The 12,633-nt window shown below is 30.7% G+C and overlaps 2 protein-coding genes across 2 annotated transcripts in view; one reads left to right on the top strand and one right to left on the bottom strand.

Moving 5' to 3' along the window:
• The window catches only part of LOC133326658 (voltage-dependent calcium channel type A subunit alpha-1), a 186,202-nt gene that overhangs the window by 85,225 nt on the left and 88,344 nt on the right, over positions 1-12,633 (bottom strand). Inside the window, exons 15-18 of the mRNA XM_061535282.1 lie at positions 9,257-9,400; positions 8,808-9,009; positions 3,023-3,187; positions 150-260 (exon numbers count right to left, since the gene is read on the bottom strand). Coding sequence (XP_061391266.1) covers positions 150-260; positions 3,023-3,187; positions 8,808-9,009; positions 9,257-9,400 — 622 coding nt within the window. The remainder of the gene's footprint in view (positions 1-149; positions 261-3,022; positions 3,188-8,807; positions 9,010-9,256; positions 9,401-12,633) is intronic.
• Positions 7,186-7,544, top strand: LOC133326659 (small ribosomal subunit protein uS15-like). The gene has a single exon (XM_061535283.1). It carries the CDS (start codon positions 7,203-7,205, stop codon positions 7,542-7,544), a length of 342 nt encoding a protein of 113 aa, XP_061391267.1. The 5' UTR covers positions 7,186-7,202.

Genomic DNA, 12,633 nt, shown 5'->3' with positions numbered 1-12,633 from the left:
ATTTCAGCATTTGTTCAAATTTGTTTGTACAGCTTTATAAAAGAAGGCAATTTTCATAATAAGCCTATAAGTACAATTTGTACATCGTTTTTTATTATATATTAGAAATAAATTTAATTATTCCCTTTTCACTTGCATATCTTACGTACCTTCACACCGAATCCGATGATTTTCAGTACTGTTTCAACACTGAACATTCCCGTAAATCCCATGTTGATATATTTCAGCGATTTTTCATACATCTCACCTTGATTATGATACTAATGGTAATAATAATAACAACAACATAATGGGTAAAAAAATTCAATAATGAAAAAACGTATTTATATCAGATAAGCGTATTTTGCATTTAGTATATATATATTTTTTTGTTTGAGTGGGGAAATGAGGGGAATTTTGTACAGATGAGTGGACATACAGAAGTTGATACTAATTTATATTATTTTTAATGTATGGATATACAGTATATGAATTCGGGAATGGATCTATATATGAAAATTAATATTTGATGGGATTTACTGTGAATCGGATATTATGATATACACATATATAAGTAATAACGAATTCAGTACTATTGAAGTATGTATTTTTGTAATGATCAGAACAAATGTGTATTTTTAAAACAAATAACTTAGAATGCATACAACATCTAAATATCATAACATTTTGTACAAAGTTATCGATAGTATTTACACCCTAAAGATTCAACTTTGTGTGCGTTTTTCAATCAAATTGGATTCACATTGGATTTCTGTATTTACATGGTCATTATAAAGGTCATTTTAATTGTTTTGAAGTGCCTAAAAAGAACATACCTTCAGAAAATGTTCCATATAGTTCCATAAATAAATATGAAACAATGCTATTTTAACATAAACCCGATGAATCGATATCAATAAAATAGTAAATTGATTGACTGACTGACCGTAAGGAAGTCCAAGATAATGACGATGCTCATTCTGGTCACCCAAGCACGTTAACTACTGATGAAAACGATGAATACGTAAAGAATATGATTTTGGTGGTTTTGTTAATCGAATCACAATTAGAGAGGTAGCTGATGAAATTGGCATATCATTCGGCACATGCCAAGCTATTTTTACGGATATTTTTTTTTTTCAAAATTATATATTATATTTTAATCATAAATTAAGTTCCATGAATATCGCTTAGAAACAAGATTGGTGTATGGCTATGACATTGGAATGAATGCTCAATCATCCCAGCGGAAACGGCCAGAATAGACAAGGCCGTCAAAAATAGACAAGGGTCAAATGTGAAGATTTGTTCAATGTTTTCTTCAACTGCAATGGCGTGGTGACTTATGAAGGTGACTCAAGGTCGTAAGGTAAATAGGAAATTATGAAATTATGTGACCTATGGGCAAAGCCATTTCATCTGAATCCAACGATTCTTTTTTAATTAGACATCATATATGATAATTGTGTAAATAATTTGTAGGTGAGGTACCAAAAGATGTGTACTAAGCTGCCCCATCATTGGACTTGCTCTAGGTTTGAAAAACTTGAATTAATTGCCTAAATATGAGATTTATTATTTTACCCATTGTGATGAGGGGCTAGTTGGAATTGACCGATGTATCGTAAGTTTGATAAAACCTTAAGTAGGACAAGGGTGCGATCAAATCAGTTCTGGGAGGTGGACCGATGGGTCCCATCTTCAGCAGTTAACAGGTTTTAGTAAAATATTACCAGGTGTAAAACTGAGGTCAATTCGGATAATCCGTTCTCACGATATAATAAATTATGTGATGTAGGTACTAGAATAAGTGCATCGATATTCGCTCTAAAATTAAGAAAATGGTGGACCTTTGAAAAAATATTTTTGGAAAATCGCCGATTTTTTACCAAAAACCAAGTTAAAAAATCAGGAAGATCTTCACCGATTGGCTTTATCCTAGTTCATACGAGAGCTATACACTCCCAGAGAAACGTTGCAAAATTTGGAACCGATTGGATTATTAGTTTTTGAGTTCTCGTGCCCGCCATTCGCAAAAAAAATGTTTAGAGAAAAACGCGTTTAAAGTTTGAGAAGCCCTTCAGCCGTCACTTGATGCTGACACAATAAATCGGCTATATCTTCAAGAGTTCTTGAGATTTTCACTTGAAATTTTGTAGAGACATTCTTTAATCAGTGTAGATTCGAATTATATCAACAAAAATTTTGACCCCGAGAATGGGGGGTCCCCTTAAGCTTTCATTTAATTTGATAAGCCAGACGCATATTTTTAAATCGATTCCAAATTTTCTTAAACTCATGTGGTCAAAGACACATGGAGTCTAAAATCGATATTACCAAGAGGATCATTTTGATCGTATTGTACACTCAATACCCTTAAGGCTGTTTCAACACAATAAATCAAATATGTCATGTTCAATTCTAGTCAGGTATGAAAATTGGAATCAAAATCCCGTTTTTTATTTTTTTTTTTCTCTGTGAAATATGAAATTGCGTCCAAATTTTACTTATACTTATTTTTGCTAGACAGATGTTAACTGATTTAGCTTTAACATATATACTAATGAATAATTTACATTTAGAAAAAAAACAAAATTTTTAAACAAAATAAAAGTGTTAGTCAAATAAATGGTTATGTTTGTTGTAGTCCATGCAAAGTTAAATGATTTTATACAATTTTTTGGTTAATATAAACAACATATACAAATAATTTACAAATTATGGAAAAAGACACATTTCTACGACGTAAAAAAATATAAATCTTAGGGTTCAGTATGTGAACCCTTGGTTGCTTGATTTTTAGATTATTTCGAATAAAATACACCTAATAAAACTACCACTTTTATAAAAAAATAACAAAAAAATAAATAACAAATCACAACATCTACTAACGGATATCGGAGATGATGACAATAAAAAATGCATTTATGTTTCTAAATCCAAAATACATGATCTTTTTATATGATACTATGATATATGTTATGAAAAAATGTCGAGTGTTTTTTGGGGAGCAGGAAATATTTTTAGGTTCACATGAACTTACCTTCATCATCAGCAATAAAGTATTGAACACAATTAGCATCATTATAAAGTATTCGAATGGTGTCGATACGACAATACGCCATACTTTATATTTAAATGTATTACGATTTTTGGGCATGTAACGTTCTAATGGTCGCGCTCCTATTGTAAAGTCTATACATGATTTCTGTAAAAAGAGTTTCGTAATATAATCACAATTAATTAATGGGTAAATAGTAATTTAATTTTATATTAGTTGTTGGTTTAGTTTGTTGATGTTGTTGTAGTTGTTGATGTTAACTTATTACAGATAAGAGTTTAGAAGACATTGCCAAGATTTGTTTACAGCAGATATTTGATTTTACAGACGTTCCACACTTATATTTTAAATTATCTATAAACTAGGTTAATTAATTAGTTTGAGCTTTGTAAAAAAAAAACAAATAAATGAAAATAGAAAATCATATTAAATTAAAATTTGATAATTTTTGTGTTAAAATAGAAGCATGTGAATGGTAATTTTTTGGCAATTAAAATCTTTTTTCTAATTGTAATTGTAATAAATAAAATACAATAATTTAAAGAGAACAATGAAATCAGATGTTAAATAACCCACAGAGAAATATTTGAATATTATTTTCAATTTAGATTAATTTATTTTATTTCTGAATTAATATTAAATTAATTAATTTAAATAAGCGGAAATGAATTTTTCTTTTTTTAAATGGCCTGTAATATTTTTATCAGCATATTTTTTATTAATTTATTGTTTTAATATTCATTTTGAAAATATTTGTTTTTATTTTTTTAAACTATTACCGTTCGGTTTCCCGATTTTCTTAAGATAAATTATATTATTTTTTTAAATAAATTAACATCTGATTTCGTTCAAAAAAAAAAAAAAAAACATACTATAAATTAAATATTATTTTTGTGCCGTTTAAATTAAAACTAAATTGCATTTCATTTCCAGCTATCTAATTAGCAATTAATATAATTATATATAGCATTAAAAAAAATTGAACAAAAATCTTATGCAGCTAATTTTTCTCATTTCTTGTGTTTTTTTCTTCATCTAAAAGCTTCATACAAACCTTGTTAATAGCATACAGACACATACACATATTAGTTTTGTAAATTGTTTATAGAAAAAAAATTTAAGTTCATTTGCAAATTTTATTGCAAAACATTTCATTTACTCAATTTGAATATTGAGCAAATAAATTGTTTTGCATAAAATCATGCTTTGTCATTGTGAAAGTTAATAATTGTAATTAAAAACTTTTTTATCAACTTCCGGAAAATGTTCAACATTTATACACATTACAAAAAAATAATAAAGAAAATTATTAATTATAAAAAAGATGACTTAAAAGAAATTAAAAAACTATGAATGAAAGAAGAGTCGGCCGTTAAGGACTAGCATCTAGGTTATCTAGAAGATTTTTTTTTTCATTTTTTTATATACAATAAAAATAAATTATATAAAATCAACTACGTTTTTTTTGGTTTTTTGATGAGAGACTAAAACTATGCACAATGATCTCGTTTTTTTTTTTTACTAAAAAATTTTGCTAGCAAAGTAGAAATGTTGTTTTCGTAGTATTATTATGCAAATGGCGTTATAATGCTAAGTGAAATGTTTTATAGTTAATTTAACTATTATAATTCATAAGTAATTGTAAAGATATCTAGTTTTGTCACCTAATACTTGAAACTTAATGAAAAATTGACCCTTCGTTGTTCTAAAAAATTATTATTTCCTGAAAATGTTCAGATGTTTTGTACCAAAAAATATATTGATAATAAATATTAGTGAACAGGGTTAATTTTCAAAATCACAATTAGTCTGATTTTAACACATATGTTTATCTGCCTTACGACAAGATTATGAGTTTGTATAGAATATACGAGATCTGAACCGTTAATTTCAAAATTTCGTTTTTTTATTGTTAGACCTGATATTTTACTTTTCCAAAGAATTGATCGAAAAAACTGGATTCAGTTTTGTGTAAAAATTTAATTAAACGTCAAGGATATTTGAAATACCGTCGTTGATGAACATTGATCCAGGTTACCTCAAAAAGGACATAACTAATGATAATGTTGAAATCAATTCCCAATCATTGCATTGGAAACGTCCTAAAGAAGTATGCAAGCTCGGTTATATGACTGCAATTGCGTGGTGCATCATTAAATCTGGCTACAAAGTCGTCGGGAGCAAAGATGAATAATCCCTCCTGCAGTTTTCGTGAAGCTATTCATTAGAAACTCACAGAGTTGTAAAATTTTTTTATGTTGCAACTCCCAACCAATTAGACCTCGACAATTTTAAAATGTTTTACTGTCGCTTCGGCTATAAAATGTTTATATGAAACAACGTGAAGAGCTAGAAAATGGTGAAGGCGTAAACTATCAGACAGCTAACACCTCCTTTGAGAGGTTGCTAGGGAAAAAGGATGAGATATAAGTTAAAAAATGAGAATGTTAATGACGGAACGAAGTCCATGCTTTATCAAACAAAACATTTTACGTGAAAATATGGGAAATGAGTCATATGGAGAAAGGGGTATTTCATCCACAAGTGAAAAAGCCGTTGATATATGCACTTCACGATACACACAACGTAAACCTTTAGGAATACAAAGATTATATTTCTGGTATTTTCTGTCACAATCTAATATTTCCATTGGCAAGGTACCCAGTACCCGGAATTGATAATGATCATTATCAAAACAGCAATTTTCAAAAGTAGATCAGATACCCTTCCCTGTGAAAATTTGTGATCTTCTGCTTATAAATTTATCCCTTGGACAGATATGAAAATTTCATAAAAATATATATTTTCGGTTTATTTTATCGCCTATATATCATCTGATCAATATCGAAAACAATAGTTGTCGCCCTTAACCCAAATCAGAACTTCATGTAAAACTCCATAGCGGTACTTTTGCGCCCTCTAATGTGGTAGTAAGTTACTAAATAATATCAGAATACGTAGACACATGTAAATATTTAAGTATAACCCACAATCGAGTAGATACATCACTATAATTAGTATACATTTAAAGGTCAATCACTCCGGTTGAATATATTGCAAACTTCTGCGGTTTTATGTCCTTCGGGATTGAAAAAATTGCGCCATATTATGCAAATATTGTAAGAGATCCTTAGTCATATACCCTTCTGCGTGTAAAAATTTTAGCCTCTAAATAGACCAGAAAAACTGATAAAAATAAAATAGTTGGTCCATTTCACCCCTTAAATATTAACCGATAATTATCAGAAGCAATATATGTCTACTTTGGTCAAAACCGGTTCTACGTGCAAAATTTCGAGCAATTGGTATGAATCCTGTTGCAGTCACAAGACGAACATTCCCCCAAAAACATTCCTCATTCAATTGTACACCTGGCATCTCAAAAATAACAATAGAAAAAATAAAACGTAGCGCAATTTTCATAAACTATGGGATCATACAAAAAATATATTCGCCGAGGGTATATGCGGGTTCACAGGCGATGGAGAACAGATTTATGTGTATGAGCCCGAAACAAAAGGGGGCCCTCGGAGACGAGCAGTTCACCACCATTTGATTGACATAAATCTTCGAAGATATTCGAAAAACGAAGAAGAGAAAACTAATTATTATGCTTCACAACAAAGCGATCTCTTACATATAGATTCAAACCAGCACCTTCTTTATCGGCCAAAACGTGGAATGGAGAGGTCATCCGCCAAACATCAAGAAAAATTTTCTTAAGAATTAGTTTCAACTTCTTTGAAATAAAACCATTTGAAACGATAAATATTCGTATTTTCATTGTAGGGCCAGAATTGTATAGTAGTCTTTGTAACTTAAAGCAGATAGATCAACAAACTGAGAATTAAGCGGGGCTTTGTATGGGAGCGATGTAAAAATCAATAATCTTTAGTAAAGATTTTCTGGAAAGAACTTCATACAGCCACTTCAGAATATCGCAAATGGATCACGACTTTATATGGGAGCCATATCAAATTATGCAACAAATGTATTTTTTAAATTACAGCAACTTCGGTGGGAAAATGTTTCCAAAGTCTTAAAAAGTAAGCAAATGTGACGCAGCCTTTCTGTTAAATAAGTTTTACCCAACAAGAACCCGCAATACCAAATTACACTCAATTTAAAGGGGCAATGCTGTGTGAAATAAACATCTGAGAGGATGGGTCGTATGCACGCTCCTGGCAAGGGTATTTCCCAATCAGTTTTACCCTACAGAAGAACCGCTCCCTTGTGGTTGAAAATTAACGCTAATCAAGGGCAAGAATGGTTTCTTCAGGATTCCAATGATTTCGCTCAAGTCGGGTTTGTCAATGATAGAAAGATTTTGCGCATAATGAAATCTGTCGGCATTAAAGCCGATATACTAGAATATGTGTATCACAGCATCAAGAAGCCTGTTGCCATCCGCAAGCATTTGAAACGTAACGGAAAGGATAAGGATGGGAAATTCCGTTTGATTTTGTTTGAATCCCTTACCCACAGATTGGCCCGCTACCAATAGTATCCTCCCACCCAACTGGAATACGAATCCAGCACAGCTTCCGCTTGGATTGCATAAATTAAGTATTCGATTTGTAGTGTGGAGAGAGTTTAGTTTTTTATAATTTAAAACCATAAAACGTGAAATATTAAAAAAAACGTATACTTTTATATGGGGGGTTATCTCCAAACCATGACCTAAATTGACAATTTTCTGCATCTGCCAGCCTCTAAGACTTATTTTGTTGGGAAATAAGCGTAAGTCATTCAAAATACTGTTTATGGCGGCTATCCTAAAAAATAGTCTAATATTGATCATTTATGGTAGGAAAATTTGCTTCCCATTGGGAGTTAAACATACCAAATAACGGCCAATTCGGTGGAAAATGTACCAAAAATACCCAAAATGCACGATATTAAAAAACGGTCTAATATCAATGTATATGCAAAATTGCAATGCGCGAGTGGAGGACAAATTTAATATACACTTCGCCTTATATATCTTATTTTTATCATCTATTAACCAAATCACGAATAATAAATCCATAGAATATCTCGTATTTCCCCTTTCTTACATCAAGAACAAATTATCCGCATGGAACATATATTCGCAAAGCGAAATGTAGGTATTCCGTAAACTCTGAAACGTGGAAATTCCATCCAAACAAAATATGATCGGGCTGCATATTTAGGTTTTAAAATTCATTTCACTTTTGATGTGTTCGGACAATACACATATTGCAATAATATATAAGCTACTGTGTAAGAGGAGAAGAAGGTGTATGACGATTACATATGATAATGAAATAATTAATTTAAATATTTATAATTTTATAATACATATATGTGGAGTTAATGTGCATAATGATTAATGTATATATGTTTCTAGCTGATAAATGATTAAATTTTCTATAAACTAGATTTCAAAACATTTCACTTAGCACATAGACCATTAAGAGTTTATTTTTTTGCGTAGATTAATATTTTTGAAGCTGTTGTTTTTTTAGCAAATAATTTTGAACTAATTCTAATAGATTTTAGCATTTTTTGTTGTTGTTTTTATTAGTTTTTACACACAGACAAACATATAAACAAAAATGTACACATCTATCAAATAGTTTTTTTTTTTAGTTTTAAGTTAAATTTAAGCAAGCCAATTTTTTTAGCAGATTATATTTATTGTTAGTTTGGTTGTTGTTGTTATTATTGTTTTCGAGTTAGTACGAATTAAATTTTGTTTACGAAAAAGAAATATTAGCCGCAGATTGTGGCGTTTTAATCTCACCTGATTCTTATCAATTTCACCATCTTGTAATTCAGCTTCGCCTTGCTCTTGGAATGTAATGATAATCAAGGCCACGAATATGTTTACAAAGAAGAATGGAAATACGATAAAATAAACGATATAAAATATGGACATTTCAATCCGGAAATTTTGTATTGGACCCCTATCTTCGTAAGTGGCAGCCATGGAGTGTTGCAGTACTCTAAATTATTGATTTGTAATAATAATAACACAAGTATTTAAATAATGGTGATTAGAATAATTGGTTTAAATATTTTGGATTGTTTGGTTAAAAAACAAATAAAATTCGTATAATTTTCTTAAATATATTAACTCTAGGTTTGGTGTTAGAAAAAAACTTAACAATAAACTTTTCGTTTGTGTTATTTACAAAAAATAACTTATCACTAAATAAATGCTAGAATAGGAAGGAAAAACGTTTAGCTTACTGTGGCCATCCTTCGCCGGTTTGTACTGCGAATAGTGTTAACATCGCCGCAGCAACATTGTCGTAGTGAAAACTTTGCGGCTTCCAAATTCGAGCCTCTTGTCTTGGCAGTAGTTCTCCTTCTTCGAATTTAAAATACGAACCCCTGAGGTGATTCAAGAACACAACACACGACGACGATGGTTGTTGGTTGGTTGGGTTGGGATAAATTTCAAGGATGATGAAATTTTTGATTTGTGTGGTTGATTGATTGGTTGGTTGTTTGGTGGTAGTGGTGGTGGTGGTTTTATTATTTTGAAGTAAATTGTTGATTTATATATATTTTTTAATAAAAATATTTGTTGGTATAAAAAAATAATTTTTAACAAAATAAAAAATTAACGAAAAAAATTAAAATTTAAATAACTTAAAAAATTTAAATAACTTAACTTAAAAAATATAAAAATGTATAAAATACAATGCTACAACTACTAAAAGCTAATGAGAGTAGGCATGTATGTTGTATGTAATTGTGAGTAAAAATGATTAAATGCTTGGTATTGTTATTGCAGTTTTTTGGATCGGGGTAATTTTGTGAAGGAAGCTTTTTATGTTTTTTGTTGTTGTATTGTTATAGGTGTATTTTGCATGACAAGTTTTCTCTTTACACAAATTAGGCGTAAAGAAATAGTAAATGTTACAAAATCGTCACTACGTTTTTTTTTTTTTTTAAGCAAGTAGAAAGAAGCGTTGTGAGTTTTTGTTTCCTTGGTGATATTTTTTATAGTTTTTTAGAAGCAGAATCGCATGTTAAGACTGACTGATTGTATTTTTCGAATGACAGCTTTTGAGAATTTGTGTTTTTTGGTTGGTATATGTTATTGTTTTTCGTTTTATATTATTTAGGCGCTTAATTGTTTAATAATGTTATAGATTTTCTTGTTGTTGCTGTATTGATTTTCTTTCTTCTCGTTTTTCTATCGAATATTGTGAGCATTCTTTCTTAGTTTGTGTTTAAAATTTTTTTTGGTTTCTTTTTCATTTTTTTAAATACTAAAAAATATTTATAATAATTAAGATATACTTTTAATCAAAAAGCTTTTTTTCATGAATGATACAGTGTTTTTAATCCTAAAAATACCTAATAGTTAGATTTTGAAAAAGGAAAAAGGTTTTGAAGAATGGAGAAATTTTTATAGAAATTGTAAATATGAAATGCTAATATTTCAAATATAATTTTAAGCGGTTTCGATCATGGTATGGTATGGTATTTTATTATTAGTTTACCTTTATGAAGCTATCATTAACCCTTATAGGTTATAGGGTATGTTGGGTATAACATAACTATATTTTGAGGGAAGTATAAGAACCTTTTTGTGTAGAAATTTGAAAAATGTTTTTTTTTTTTTTTAATTTTTAGTATGTTTTTTTTATAATGTAATGTATAAAAAGTCTTTATGAATCCTTTGTATACCCTTCTCCACAATTTTGTAATTTGTATACCCTGTCAGGGTATTATAGCTTTGTGCAGCGAAATATTGGTCCTAGACCCACCTTTAAGTATGCCGATCGTCATATCTCGGCTAGCTGAGTCGATCTAGACATGTGTGTCAGTCCGTCCGTCCGTCTGTCCATTATAATTTGTAAACACGATAAAGGCCACAGTTATGGACCAATCTTCACGAAATTTTGCATGTAGGATAGGTTATGGCCAATGAAGAGCCCTATTGTTTTGGTAAAGATCGGCGCATATTTAGGGGATGAATATTCGGGCCGCAATTATGGCCCGAACATCGCGAAATTTTACATGGAGATGGGGATCGGGCCAAAGAATAAGTATGCCTTTTTTGATAAAGATTGGTCAATATTTAGCGGGTCAAATGAAACCTGACTTTTGTGTGAAAAATTACAAATGTTGTATTTTATAGCATATATATTTACTCCTGAAGGACATAGACTCGAAAAGTTGATAGTATATGCAAGATGAGTGGTTGGCCTTTAAATTGATACCAATTATTTTGTCGTATGTACTCGGATGTGGGAGCTACACGTAAATATTTGTGCTTATGGTGCTTATGCATTCATATATTACGTAGTAACCCATAACCACACTAGAGGGCGGAAATATAGCGCTGATAGCTTTGAAATTTTCCATGAGGATCCAGATATGGTCTAGGGCAACGCCTATAATTTTCGGTGGTGATCAGATAATTACATTGGGATGAAGTGGACCGAAAACTTAATTTTTGTGTTTTTTTCGATTCGATCACAACACAACCCACGGCGAAGGGAATCTGGACAAGTAAGTAAGGGCTGTACTGAATATTTGCAATAGTTGTTGACCTCTAGACGGTCAAGAGCATGGTTTAAATTGCCCAAGCTCAGAATATAGAACCACATAAAATTATATTTTCGTGGAAGTTGTGTAGGGTATCATATGGTCGGCCCCGTCCACTCCACTCACTGGTTCATGTGCATAATTCAATTTCTTATCCTGGGTTTGAATGAATACTCTTCCGACCATTTGTTGGCATTTGTTTGAGGCATTATCGTACATTTTTAAGACAAGCGATGCAATGCGTGTTTTATGGTCTTTCATTAATATTTTTGAAATTATTATGGGTAATATTTCCACGACATTTTTACAACTGTTTCAGAAATTGCATGTTTACGAGGGCCACTATAGGTGACATAGGTGACATTTAAACGCTGATTGGAGTCATATGTTGTTTACAGAGACTTGAAAAATCAAGATCCCACAGAATTTCATAGTTTTACAGAAAAACGTCGTTAAATTCTGAACTTTTTGTGGACATTCAAGTAACTAAAATCGAATGGGACTACAGAGAGGCTATGCCATGAAGTCAGGACAAAAACCTAACACTGCACATTCCGAAAATGTCAAGTGACCTTTATATGGATTGCAAGTTTAAACATGTCATTATATTGCACATTTTGTGTGAAGAAATACTAAAACAGTTATGTTTAGTTGGAAAATGTTCCTAGAACCAGCAAAATATGAAGGAGCTTGAACTTGAAATAAGTTTGACCGTTAAACGATGGCGTACACATGGGGTTTTGAGGTTACCAGGGGGAAATTATCCTTGTTCTTATAACAAGTATATTTTTGTAATAGAGAAAATCCCAGATTGCTCCAGGAGACAAATTGCAAAAAAATGGACGGTACCGTTATATTGCGGCTACCCCGAAACATGGCCCGATATTCTTAATTATTTTTTGTTAGAATATTTGTCACACTCTGAGAATACAAACTATCGCATTATAACCAATTTGGTTGGACCAATCATATATATATATATATATATATATATATATATTTTTTTTTTTGGATTTTTAAGGGATGCTACATCGGAAATTGGGACAATAGATTTTAACCAT

The sequence above is a fragment of the Musca vetustissima genome, unplaced genomic scaffold (genome assembly GCF_032173495.1).
Source record: "Musca vetustissima isolate MV318-11 ecotype Yass unplaced genomic scaffold, APGP_CSIRO_Mvet_v1 utg7864, whole genome shotgun sequence".
NCBI classification, from domain to species: Eukaryota; Metazoa; Arthropoda; class Insecta; order Diptera; family Muscidae; genus Musca; species Musca vetustissima.
The sequence above is the reverse complement of the archived record's forward strand: the minus strand, read 5'-3'. Positions and strand labels throughout refer to the sequence as shown.

Coding starts and splice junctions, on each gene's coding strand:
- LOC133326659 (XM_061535283.1), top strand. CDS start 7,203: ATGGGTCGTATGCACGCTCCTGGCAAGGGTATTTCCCAATCAGTTTTA.